Raw genomic sequence first — 13,678 nt, forward strand, 5'->3', positions numbered from 1 at the left:
AAGAATTTAAAAATTTAGAACTTTAAAAATAAAAATATATAATATGACAAAAAAGTGCATCTAGTGCCTGGTTATTGTATAGCTTAAAAACGATTTAACTCTCCAATACTAGTAACTAATGGTAAATCAATACCTAGACTTCTGTTTTGTATTCAGTCTTAATGGGGCTCGCGGGTATAGCTCTTTTTTTTAAATATAGGATTTCGCTATATGAACTTTATCATATACTTAATAGGAAAATGAAATAAAAAATGAGGTCACCGATCATTTAAGCTCACAAACTACTTCCGAAAAAGGCATTCATTTTGTTAAGGTCCTTTTTTCTGTTCAACTAATAGAAGAAAAAGAGATAATATCATTAAAGAAATCACTTAAATTTTACAATAGTTTAGTTCCTGAAAAAAATGTTTGAGCGCATGTACTAACACAAATAATTCCTAATTTTTGCCTTTTTCAAATTTTTCTCGTGACATCATTGTTATGAATTCAGCGTCAAATTATTATCAGTTCACAGTTTGTATTTGTTTATTTTCGTCACATTTCCATGTGATTTCATAAATGTCTGGCAAAATGCCTCTTTCTCTACATAACTTGCAGCCTTTTTCTTCTATCAGTCTACACTACGCTTGAATGAGAAGGAAGTGTAGCGTAGAATGATCAAAACATAAGTGAAATTCTGAATGGTTGTATCTTTCGTAACTGGTCTTTCTTTCTGGCAAGTTCCACTCTATATATTAATGCTTCTTGACGGCTACTGTGTTTGCCCTTCTTTTTATTTTCTTTTACTTGTCTTATTTCTGAATGCATCATTTTGCTCTTCTCATGTTTGGTTCTGGTTTTTACAACTGTTGAAATGTGTCATTCCTTAGCCTTGTCTATCAGTTCAGGTGTTGCCATTTATGTCTTTGTGATGAATAATACTTTCTGCTTGATCTATAGATATAGGAAGATGTGGTATGAGTGCCAATGAGACAACTCTCCATCCAAACTAAAATTTATAAAAGTAAACCATTATAGGTCAATGAACGGCCTTCAACACGGAGCCTTGACTCACACTCCAGTTCTCGCTGACCATTTGCGGCCAGTCTTGATTCCACCCTTACTGATCTTGTTATCCTTTCGAGTCTATGAGAGTCTTTACAAGTCTGCTGTTTGATATTTTGTATTCCTCCAAAATTGATGGTAAAGGTAGCTGGGTTTGTGATGTTCGACTGTACAGACCTATGGCTGTCATTTCATATATCATGAGAAGCCATGTCAGTTTTGATAGCTATTCATGTTAGTATATCCAAGTCTCAAACTCTACAGGCAATCCACTCTTGTCCATCTTCTTTAAAGTAAAATACCAAAAATACCAAACACTTAGCAAAAATTCAAAACGGAAAATTCCCTAACCAAATTGTAAAATCAAGCAACTCCGAAACCTGTGTTTGTAATGTTTTCTCATGTTTGTCATAGAGTGTTATTAAATCATTTTCGAAGGCACTTAATAGGTTAATCTACAATTGTTGGTATTTCCACTAGTCGGATCTTAAGCTTTAACTTTTGTTATATCTGACTCTTCCTCATTATCATTGGTCGTGATTTATTTGACTTAAATGTCATCCTTCTGGCCCACGTGACTACCTCTTCCAGTACTAAAAGAATCCAACTTGCTTGAATACGAGACGATATTCTCAACGAACCCTCTTGTTTTCTGGTAGAAAAATCTATGAATCTTTGGACCTATTGTTTCTCTTTCTGCCTCTTCATGATTATGTTCATACTCATAATGAATAGTTGCAACCTCTAAATTCTGTCATGCTGTTGTCTTATTATCTATATTAAATCGCAGGTGTATTCCACCAAATTACTTTTGGACTAAAAACTGCCAATTTCGTCTTTCAGATCTTCGCCTCATGTATAAGTTGGATTAGAACACTGGTCGTGCCTAGACACAACAAAACACCTACAATACCCCCTTTCTGCATATCGATGTAACAATTCTCTGTCATATGTTTTATCATTCTGTTTGCCAATACAGAGAAGTAGATGTGTAAACCAACGCTCAACAGTGTATTTGTCCTAAACTGTGAAATGCCTTATGAATCTGTTTCCTATTGTACAAAAAAGTTATCAAAGGAACCAGTACAAAGCACCCTTCTGACTTCTGCCTGCTTTCTGGAATGATCACTTTTTCCATAGTGTTCGGAATAGCTGCCATCGTTTCTTTCAAGTTGGATTCTTGGAGAAATTCGCCCTTCTTTTCGCTTTCTTCTTTTTACTATTCTTCAGTTGTTCTGCACTTCTAGTTCTTTTCCCTTTATCTCACATATTATTTGAAAGGCAGGCTATTCCTTACTTCTCCATATCATTACTTATGGGCTCCTTCTTATCTGTTTGATTTTCTATTTAGCTTCAGATGAAAACGTAGTAGGCAGGTATAACTGGAAAATGTCAAAACCGTTAAAATGTTAAAACATGGTAACAAAGTATTACTCTTTTTTGTGAAACAATTTCCAATCAAACAAATAAAATGCTGTCTAGCGAGTGTCACTAGTGTAGAAAGTTAAATGACAAAAATACTGGATTCCGAGGAAAATTTAAAACGGAATGTCCTTATTCAAATGGCAAAATCAAATGCAAAGAATGGTGGATTGAACTTGGTTTTATAGCGCTTATCCTCTCACTTATATGACAGTCGCATCAAATTCCATTATATTTACATCGATGCGTGAACAATCCTGCAATAAAGGATTAAATATTTGGAGTCCTGTGACTAAATGGCAAGGTTCACATCAACTCTAATGTAGAGTCCCGTGTTTGACGTCAGAATGTAAACGTCACACAGGAAGAGAAATAAAATAAATTTCAAAATTATAGTACCAGAAACTGCTGATCCCTATGAAGCACCTGAGTTCATCGGCGGTAGTTGGTGTTGTTCGTGTTACTCAATATTAAGTTTCTGTGTGCTTTTTTTTTGTTGGCCATTTTTGTCGCTTTACACTTTTGGCATGGTATTTTTTTTTCTCGACATTTTGATTGTCCTCTTTCTCATTTTCTATAACAAAATCAAAATGGCACAGACCGAGAATCGTTAGAATTCGTCAAAACACGTATGTCATTGACAACTATAGATCGTTAAATGTTTTCTACAAGGGAGACTCATACCTGATCTGCTGATCCTTATCCGTTGTGTGAGGGATGATTTAACCCAAATTAAACAGTTAAATACTCTCTTTAAACCAATTTACACCATCGACCTAACATTAGCACTCTAATCAAATTTGAAGAAGTCTTTAAAAAGTCTATTTAAGTAAGAGTGCTAAAAGAAAATATATCTAAACGAATGAAAAACATTCAACAATACACTACTATCCTATATTTGTTGATTTTACGAAACATGAACTATAAGTGTTTATCGTTTTCGATATATATTTAATTCTATTTAATGTTTTCCTAACAGGATATAATCATGCCATTTATATAAAAAATAACAGAAGATAAAATCACATTAAAAGTAGACTACGAAAATGTAGCAATTGGTATTTGCTTGGATGATGATCATAATACTAATAGAACTCACTAAGAGAGGTAAGTTGGAAACTCAGTTATTGTACGACATCGAGGGCAAACATAATTAAAACTTTACATTATATTTAACAACTGATGAATACACTGCGAAATTTGATATTGGTGAGATGTTTTAGCTAAAAATAAATGTCGTATTTCCTATAGGAATTGTATTTTTAAAAATGGCATTTTGTACTTCGAATTCAAATAAGTAATTTCTTTTATAATATTTTACTTAAAATAACAGAATCACAATGATTTGTCATATGTTTGTCTGTTGTCGAGGCTTCTCAGTAATATCTGAATTCAGTCTTTGTAATGACTTCCGTGACGTTAAGCATCGTCTCATTTGATTTCGGACTATTTCCCATTTAACAGGAGAACAATCAGATATTTAATATCTTTCAACTAAGAATGGCGTCTTCATTCCTGATTTTCCTGCATTTAAATTCGAGATCATCAATCACGACTTAACTCTTTACCAATGAAAGAATATCGTAAACTAATATGAAAAAGCAAATTACAATTTTATATTAGAACATGTTTCACATTTTGTAGGTCTCAACTAATGAGCATCCAATGAGACCTTCACGTGTGTTCTCTAAAGAAGAGCAGTAATAGAATGTCAACAAGTAAGTCTATGTCATGAATAATTTCAATCAAAAAGTTAAATTGTAGAATTTAAAAGTCGAATTTAATTATATGACTGTATTTAAATGCGTAGGTTTTTGAATAAGCTATCTATCTACTCGATTGTATATTTAAACGGCTTGTGTGTTTTTTCGGATGTTTAAGAATAAAGATTTGAAAATAAGGGAAAGGTGTTAAAATACAATTTAATATGTTATCTTTATTTAGATCTACATTTACATGTAATTTTAACATGTTTAAATCATCCTAAAATTAATTACATTAAACATGTAAATACCTGCTCCGGTAAATATGTCAATGTGGTGTCCTTACGTGTGTACATATATAGAGATGAGGATTCTGATTTATTAGTTGGCCAAAATACTGACCCCAAGTCTACCGGACTAGATGAAAATCTTCGGTGACTTGCTTAAGGTCGAAATCACTTTCAAAAGATGTTCAAAACTGCGAGCTTTTAGTTGATTAACTGGATATAACTATACATGGGATAGATGATATAATTCTATGTAAGTACTGCTGCATGTTTTGTGTCTTTTTATGATGACGTACTTTGTTTGACGTCAAAACATTGAAATATTCTTGAATTAAACAAAACAAAATTTGTGATTATGTAATAGTTAAACGAGATAACCTCCATCGGTAGGAAACAACTGTTAGATTCAACTGGTACACTAGGAACAAAGCGGGGACATTGGATCAGTACATACGTCTTAGTCAAAGCGGGAGTGGAATAGGGCAATATTATTGAAGATAGAGAAATATGCAAAGCTTAATAATCTTAGCGGCAAGAAACTTTGGAAAAGGGGTAACTACCTGACTTGTCTCATTCCTATTCTACTAGTTATTTCATTTTCATCTAGTTTTATTGACTTGTTACAAGGATAAATACGTATGTTATATCATTTTAACAGCAGAATTCCATTTTACACACTCAAAAGATATTTTATAATGATGCCAAAAGTTAATTGCGTGCCAGATAATAGGTTCAGTTTGTGTAATATAAAGTTGTAGTGTTTGATACCTTTGTAACTTGTTCAGCTCTAAATGAAGCATCTATATATAAAGTTTCCCAATTTTAAATAGTTTTGTGTTCGTAACATTTTAGATTACAGTTTGTATTTTGTAAAATGTTTCCTAAATCCTCTTAAAATGTTTCTTAACGTTTTTTGTTTTTCGAACTGCATGGCTCTTCCAATCTTAAAGTTGCCCTTTAAACAATATCTACAGTAAATAAAGGATGATGTGGAATATACGTCAAAAGATAGCACTCTTCCTCCACCGTGTATATTTACAAAAAGAGAATTCTACAGGGGAAGATACAAGATTATCATTTCAAATTTTACTTGTATCGTAATGTATAAACACCAAGGTGACATTTGTCTGCATGTTGAGTTACACACTACAGACATGACCTAGCGTCAATGGAACACGTAGAAAATGTTTTACACGGTATTTAAGAAATCAAAGAAGTTGAGAGGGACTTAAGGAGCACCCTCTACTAAGACTGCATAGAGTAGGACTCAGTGGCTTTATGTAATGACCAAGATTAATTGTTAACAGAATCATAATGCAGAAAAAAAGTTGAAAGAAATATATAATAAAATTGAGAATGGAAATGGGGAATGTGTCAAAGAGACAACAACCCGACCAAATAAGTCGTGTTTCAAATTAAAAATTAGACTAATTAATACACCACTTCCTCTCTAAAGATAAAAAAAGGTAGAAGTAATGTTTTTAAAACAATATTATTTATCCTTACATCTATTGGTACGTGACATACTTTTCATGTTCAACATTTGGAAAATTTTTACTAAGACGTGTACATTTTACAAGTGTTTGTCCCGAGTAAAATAAACTGGTTTTCTAACCAATGGAATATAGTAGTAAAGTGTGTAGCTATCTAACTTTTATAAATTGCCTCGTTTTGATTTCTGATGTTTAATTAATTTAGAATTATATGGTACAATGTATTGTAATATTTTTGATAATACAAATTAAAAATATCAGAATGGTGTTGCAGCAATACCAAGTAGAATATTTGTACTGTGACTACAGACACGGTTGATTGAACTGGTAGACATTGATTGATAGGTTAATATATTTCAATCTATAACTCTTCCTAGTCTGATTTGGGTAAACATGGTCGTATTAATGATCATGGAGTTATGTACCAATTCACTATCTAAAAGTAAGTTTAGACTCTTAAAGACAGATAGACTATACTAGTAGCACCAACTGTATCCAAAATTATTTCAAGTTCTAACTGCTGCTATTTTATTTTAAAGGTATAATAAAGTTTAACTAGTTTAGTATATAGAGAACCCGAGATGAGTATAAATATGAAATGTAATTTCGATATTTTAACGTAGATACATTGTATGTGTGTGTGTGATCTCTGGAATTCTTTGTTCATTCAAACCATATTTTTCAAACTTAATGACACACAAACTTGCCTCGTATATAGTACATTAAAAACATTATTAATTCACCTATCCGTGTAGGTAATGTTCGCAGTGTCTTAAGATGCTTTGACAAATATTCTGCAATTAAATGAAAAATTATGATTGTATTATAAGATGTGAAATTCAACGACTTCTATTCTAATGAATTAATTTTGCCTATGTAGAAAGTTTCTATTTTGATTTTAGTTGCACTGTGTTGATATGCCTATTTAATTTTCTCATGGACTCAAAATTCAACAAATTGTTCCTATTTATATCTAAGAAAAACGCTTTAAACATTAATAAGCTAAATAAAAATCAGAGGTCAAAGCCGTTTAAAGTGGTTTTTAATAATTTCAAGTATATTTTACACTTAATAATTACTTATACTTAACCAGGTTTCGCCAATAACGGAAGCAATAGAGGTGATTTAAAAAGTCAATGATTTATAGTTAGATCACCAAATGTTCTCTTAATAACGGTAAGAATATAATTTGGCTTTTTTATTGTCTTTTTGTGTCATTTTTTGTTGGATTAAAGTATTATTTAGAATTTAATATTTCAATATGTTTTTTTTTTCTTTTTCTCTTTTCTTAAAATGTTTTATCATTCTCAAAACTATTTATAAAATAGTGTCAACAAATATCGTCAGTTGTAAAAAAAAAAACACTCCTATTTCTTTGTTTTTTTAATTTGATTTGATCAAACATTATTATATAATAAAAAAAAACTATAGTTTTAATTACTTGTTACGTAAGAGTAAGATTTTATTTTTTTACGAGAAGCTCGAAAGTCTTCTTCCAATGTATATATTTTTAATGAATTACGTGTCAATGAATATCGAAGGATAGGTGTAATTAAACAGACAGAAACTGTTAAGAAATCTTTCCCCTTTATGTAACTGTTCAAAGCTCTTTTTTAAATTTTTGTTTGTTTGTTTATTTCGAGCAAGAAGTAAATCTGACATAATTATAGAATTTCAGGTGTAAATAGTACATAATTTTGACAGTATATTTAATCATTAAGGTAAATAATTTGATGTTTACATTTATCTGGAGGCAACGTACATATGTAATCCTATAGCCAAATAGTTACACTGTCCAAACCTGATCTTTTAACCTTAGGATTCGACCAATGTTGTGATCTCTATAGGTTTATCTTATAGGTTGTATGGAAATATTAAGACAAGAAATCTTCAAAAGCAAAATATGTCTTTTAATACCATATAGATTATATGAGAATATGGAGAAAAATATTGTTCAAGCATATTTTATAATTGAATTCATTCGGTTTTTCATCTCTTTCTGATTTTACTATGAACCACATACACAGATATTTGGTTCTTCAAACCAGAATAAACTCTCAAAATGTTTAAATGCAGAACAACAAAAACGTAAGTTCAAGGTAAACAAGTGTTACAAGTTTAGGCTTCGAATCTAAATGATTCTGTTTGATAAATTGTAAAAATATTCGAATTAGCTCTCGCCGCGATATAGCCTTTTTGTGCTAATGCGGCGTAAATCAACCAACAATCAATCAATCAAATGATTCTGTTTATAATGGAATAGTTTTTAATGAGATGTAAAATGATGATACAAATTGTTAAATGTTGAAGGCCATAGGGTGAACTATTGTTTGTTTTTAACATCCTTGTTCTTTTGTCTGTGATGGATTGTTGTTTCATTAGTACATCATGTAATTAAACAACATCTTATTATTATTTTTTTTAAACTCGTACACAAGGATCTATCAAAATATGAAAATTTCACCAAACATTTCCAGAGACAAAAATGTAGTTCTAAAGCTGTGCATTCGTTTGAAAAAGTAAGAAAATAATATACTAGTAGATATAAAGAGTCTGCTATAAATTGTACAGTTTTTACAAGTAAAGAGTTAAAGAAAACTTATTCTATGTTCATGCAAGACTAGGTGTTTTGTTTTATGTTTCTTTATGATGTGTTGGGGAAAAAATACCGTTACACTGATACTCTGGCATCACCAAGTTAGTATACATCAGGTATAAACATAGCCTACCAGAAACAACATATTAAAAGACAACTATAAATGAATATATGGTCTTCAATTATGGACAGATGTGTTTTCCTTAGTGATATGTTTAAATTTTTTAATGCCCCGAGTCTATACAAGAGGTGAAAAGATAAAAACATACATTTAAAATAATAATTGTATTTAACACTAATAACATTACAGATTAAATCATTAAAACACGAGACAACCAATGGAGTAATTCCTGGCGTACTAGTAAGCCAGACGCACGACCATAGTTTGGGAGTAAAGGGGTATAAATCTTTTTTTTTAAATATAGGATTTCGCTTTTTTTTTCTATAAATGAACTTTATCATATACTTAACAGAAAAATAGAATAAAAACATGAGGTCACATTCATTTAAGCTTACAATCTTCCACCGAAAGAAGCATGCATTTTTGTTGAGGTCCTTTTGTTATTGAACTAATAGGAGAAATATACGGTAATATCGAAATAAAAAAAAAGAACTAAATTACAGAAATCGCTTAAATTTTACAATAGCTTAGTTTAAGTACAGCTTATTTGAAAAAATAATACAAAAAATATAGGTAACCGATGAGTTAAATAAGATTTTTCAATTTTCATGCAAAAAAATGGTTTTTGGGGTTTTTTTGCACCAAAGGGAGATAATTTGGAGCTTTTTCAATGATATGAACATTTTAAAAGTCATCTGGGGTCATTTGTTTGTGTGTACCATATCATAAAGTAACAACTAATAGTGTAAAAAATAAATTAGTAATGAAACAAAATGTTTCGATTTCTGCTGAAATTTTTTAACCCTCGAGCCTCCTTCAATGGTTCTTTTTTGTATTCAAATAATTCCCCTTTTTAATGTCGATCAGTTGAATGATAGTATTAAAAAACAACAGTTCAGATAATGACTTAAGCCTATAATATCAGAATCATATCAAAATAACAGATTACAAAAAGGACAGATAAACTGATAAAGATAATACAACAACAAAACATTAGAACAAATTTGAAGCAAAAACACGCACATCGAACTAACCAAGATGTGTAATCGTCAAAATGAGGCTAACGGAATATGGCTAGCAAGTAAAGCTAACGGAATATGGCTAGCAAGTAAAGCTAACGGAATGTGGCTAGCAAGTAAAGCTAACGGAATGTGGCTAGCAAGTAAAGCTAACGGAATGTGGCTAGCAAGTAAAGCTAACGGAATATGGCTAGCAAGTAAAGCTAACGGAATATGGCTAGCAAGTAAAGCTAACGGAATATGGCTAGCAAGTAAAGCTAACGGAATGTGGCTAGCAAGTAAAGCTTACGGAATGTGGCTAGCAAGTAAAGCTAACGGAATGTGGCTAGCAAGTAAAGCTAACGGAATATGGCTAGCAAGTAAAGCTAACGGAATATGGCTAGCAAGTAAAGCTTACGGAATATGGCTAGCAAGTAAAGCATAACCAACTTGTTTTAAATTTTGAAAGCATATAGTGTTTTTTTTTCGTACGGCTTATACGTAATTGTATACATACAAGAGATCAATAGCAACAAATAGATACAAGCTGTCAGGAGCGTGAGACTTCCAAAGAATTGTTCATTACTGCTCTTAACAAAGGACCGTTGGTGTAAACTTTCTACTGGGTTACTATCTGTTGTAGGCAACTTATTCTTTGTAACAATTAAATATAGACGGATCTTATCAGATATTTCTTTGTGTCACTTTTATTTGATTCTTTTGAATGTACTACATTTGGTTTCGAGTCGCCGTGGACTAGACCAGAAATATAATGTTCGGATTTAACAATGATGCACCAAATTAATTTAGAACAAATTGACTCCACTTAAATCCCAATTAGGAACTGTAAAAGCAAACACCAGAGCGGATGCAAGATTATGTTTAAGCTAAATTCTGTCGAGTAGTTTTTGAAATTTAATTGCCAATATAGTTTGTTCGTATTAACGGACAAACACAAATACGTGTAGATTTCTACGTGTCGCTAAGAGGGGTCAGTTTTTGTGTGTAATCGGAGAGGGCTTAAGGTTGGTAAGATTTGACTGCTACAACGGGATTGGTTAAGTCAGAAACACCTTGTAACTTGAAAAATGAAATACCAGCATTTCTGTGAGTAACTTGAAAGAAATGCTTGAGTTTCTGAAATTCAAAATACAAATACATTTAAGTTTATAGAAAGGTTGAGACTATCTGATATATGTAACGAAGAAGTTAAGAATAATCAAATCAAAACATGGACACCATAGCCCTATAATTAAAAAAAAAATGCATTGTTCTATTTCAGATAAAGAATGAAAAACAACATCGAGAAAAGGAAATAATCTAACGGAAAAATGTCTTCTGCAAATATCACAGATACTCATGCCGAACTCGTTCGTCTCAATGACGAGAAAGCTCTGTTTTATCTACCAGTGATTATATACATGTTAATCCTTATGTTTGTTGGAACGTTTGGTAATATTTTGGTGTGTTTCGTTTACCTTAGTAAGCAAACAAAAACATCATCACATTATTTCATACTAGCGCTCGCCATGTTGGATTTGCTCACGTGTTTAGTCGGAATGCCAACGGAAGTAGCCGATCTTCGATACCCTTATATGTTTTACGCTCCCGCTGCATGTAAACTGTTGAGATTCATTGAATCTGTTTCTATTATTGGATCATCAATAATTCTAATCGCCGTCGCATTTGACCGTTTTTTTCGAATATGCCGTCTTGGGAAACAAGTGACTGTAAAACACGCAAAAATTGCCTGTTTGTTATCTGTTGTCGTTGGAATACTAGCAGCATGGCCAGCATGTATTTTGTTTGGAGAAAAAAGTGTCGATATTGGACTCGAAGGAGTAAACGCTATCGACTGCTCAACCGACGACTCAATGCGAGGTACTGTATATCCGACAGTTTATTATGGATTTCTATTCTTGTTATTCATTGGATGTTTTGTATTTTTTACTATTATATACTTACAAATTGGTGTGGTCATTTGGAAACGTAAGCGAACAAATATTGGAGAAAAACTTCCAGAAACTCCGACTTCAAAAGAAAGACCTTCATCAGACGGTGTATCAAACGACCCAATAAGTACCGAAATGTCGTCCGGAAATGACGGAAGCTGGGAAAGCGAAAGACGGAAATCGACAATATCTGCACGAAATTTTAAAAAGCAAAGTTCTAAAAACCAGATTAAAGTAACTCGTACGACTGTAGTATTATTTGCCGTCACTGTTGCATACGTCATTAGTTTCCTCCCATTTCTCATCGTCATGGTTTTAAGGAGTACGAAAAAAGACTTTGAAGAATCTCTGACGTCTGCTGGTGAAATGCTCTACAAATTTTGCTCAAAGTCGTATTTTATTAACAATGCCATTAATCCATGTATATACAGTTTTCTGAACATAAATTTTAGAAAAGACACTGAGAACTTAATAAAAAGAATTCTTGCTTCCTGTTGCTGTCGGAATAGAGGTGGAACGACGGTTTAACTTACTCGTCTCATATATACAATTACATTTTCAGTGCAATAAACCATATTATTTCATTTCATTTATAAGTAATAAATTAATACTACCTTTGGGGTCTTATTATATTCACAAATACTTTGCATGCATGATTCGTCAAACAATTATAAGAGCGACTATTCTTGATTTGGATGGTATTTTGAGGAGGAAAATCACGACAAATTTCAAAGCATAAACTTTTAAGGGACTTGTATCACTTGAATACGTTTTTTCTTCTTTGACAGTACTTTTGTTTTTTGTATAGATATGAAAATTATGAGATGTGAATAAAACTTTCCACCAAAGTTCACATGACGTCGATATGAGTGATGAAGTACGTTGCTTTTGGTCCGGGATTTGCTTTTTGTCCGTTGCTTTCGGTCCGTTTTGCTCAAAATTACCGGACAAAAAGCAACACGGACCATAAGTAACGGTAAAAAAGCAAAAGTGTCGGACCAAAAGCAAAATTTTCGGACAAAAATCAAAACGGATTGAATGCAACGGACAAAGAGCAAAAAAGCTGGGAGAAAAAAAGCATAGTCGGACAAAAATCAAATCCCAGACCGAAAGCACAGTATCATACGAGCAACTATAGGCCTAGTTATGTAAAGCAAATCCAGTATTGTGTTTATTAATCAAGCTTTAATAAAAAGGCATCTACATGACGAAATATTCAAAGCAGAAAACCAACGACCTTTTATGATAAACAAATACATGAACTACAATAATATTATGACAGACAGAATTTAACTATTTGCATTAAGGAATTTGGCAGGGTCAAACGTGTATTACAGGTGTTCAGGTTATCCATAACACTAGCAAAATGTATGATTGAGAACTTTATCCTTTCGTGGAATAATTTTTTTTAGGGTTCAAAATGGGTTGAATTTTGTACAATGATCATACGGAAGTCATTTATTTAAGTAACATATATGATGAAATTTAGATTCAGTGTTTTGATTTTATTGTTACAAATGGATACTCGATGCTTTGTTTTATGTCTTTACAAATTTCATTTTCACTTGGACTCATATATGTTTCTAAACTATTAATATATGTGCTTCGAAAATACTGTGACTGTTATCTTATTTTACTATATGAGTAATGATTTGATTCTTTGAAGTTGGGAATGCATTTTCGTAGTATTTTTCAAATGTAAATTAGTAACATTGACCTTTTACGAAGAACCGCAAAATTACAAATTCACTATATGACCGGCACAGCCAAAACAACTATTGCAATACAAATATATGCTATTTGCCAGCTAAAATTAAGATATTTTAATCAGAGCCAGCCACTGCCTTTTGTTAATATTTAAACCGATCACATGGTAGAATCATTATTTTTAAAGTTTAATTGTATCCTTTATATAAATAAATTCGTGTCATGTCACATTGCTGACCTTACATTTGGCTAAATATCTAAATTTAAAAGCTATCGTGTGGCCTGCTCTTAAGATTGAAATAAATTTATTTGGGAGATTAACAATTCACAAAAAAGAGTATGTGTATGTTTGACA

General features: G+C 31.9%; 1 protein-coding gene across 6 annotated transcripts; it reads left to right on the top strand.

The window, feature by feature from the left end:
• Positions 1 to 3,434: 3,434 nt before the first annotated feature.
• On the top strand, positions 3,435 to 12,233 carry LOC143080793 (orexin receptor type 2-like). 6 transcript variants are annotated; one of them, XM_076256826.1, is made up of 4 exons: positions 3,435 to 3,573; positions 4,111 to 4,184; positions 7,043 to 7,125; positions 10,947 to 12,233. In XM_076256826.1, exon 4 carries the CDS (start codon positions 10,996 to 10,998, stop codon positions 12,142 to 12,144), a length of 1,149 nt encoding a protein of 382 aa, XP_076112941.1. In that variant the 5' UTR covers positions 3,435 to 3,573; positions 4,111 to 4,184; positions 7,043 to 7,125; positions 10,947 to 10,995; the 3' UTR covers positions 12,145 to 12,233. The 6 variants fall into 6 exon arrangements, with proteins under 6 accessions (XP_076112941.1, XP_076112940.1, XP_076112944.1 ...); XM_076256825.1 differs by lacking the exon at positions 7,043 to 7,125; XM_076256828.1 differs by lacking the exons at positions 3,435 to 3,573; positions 4,111 to 4,184 and adding an exon at positions 6,241 to 6,391.
• Positions 12,234 to 13,678: the final 1,445 nt, after the last annotated feature.

This window comes from Mytilus galloprovincialis, chromosome 6 (genome assembly GCF_965363235.1).
Source record: "Mytilus galloprovincialis chromosome 6, xbMytGall1.hap1.1, whole genome shotgun sequence".
Classification (NCBI taxonomy): Eukaryota; Metazoa; Mollusca; class Bivalvia; order Mytilida; family Mytilidae; genus Mytilus; species Mytilus galloprovincialis.

Bases quoted from the DNA above. Each gene is read 5' to 3' on its own strand.
- LOC143080793 (XM_076256826.1), top strand. From the start codon at position 10,996: ATGTCTTCTGCAAATATCACAGATACTCATGCCGAACTCGTTCGTCTC.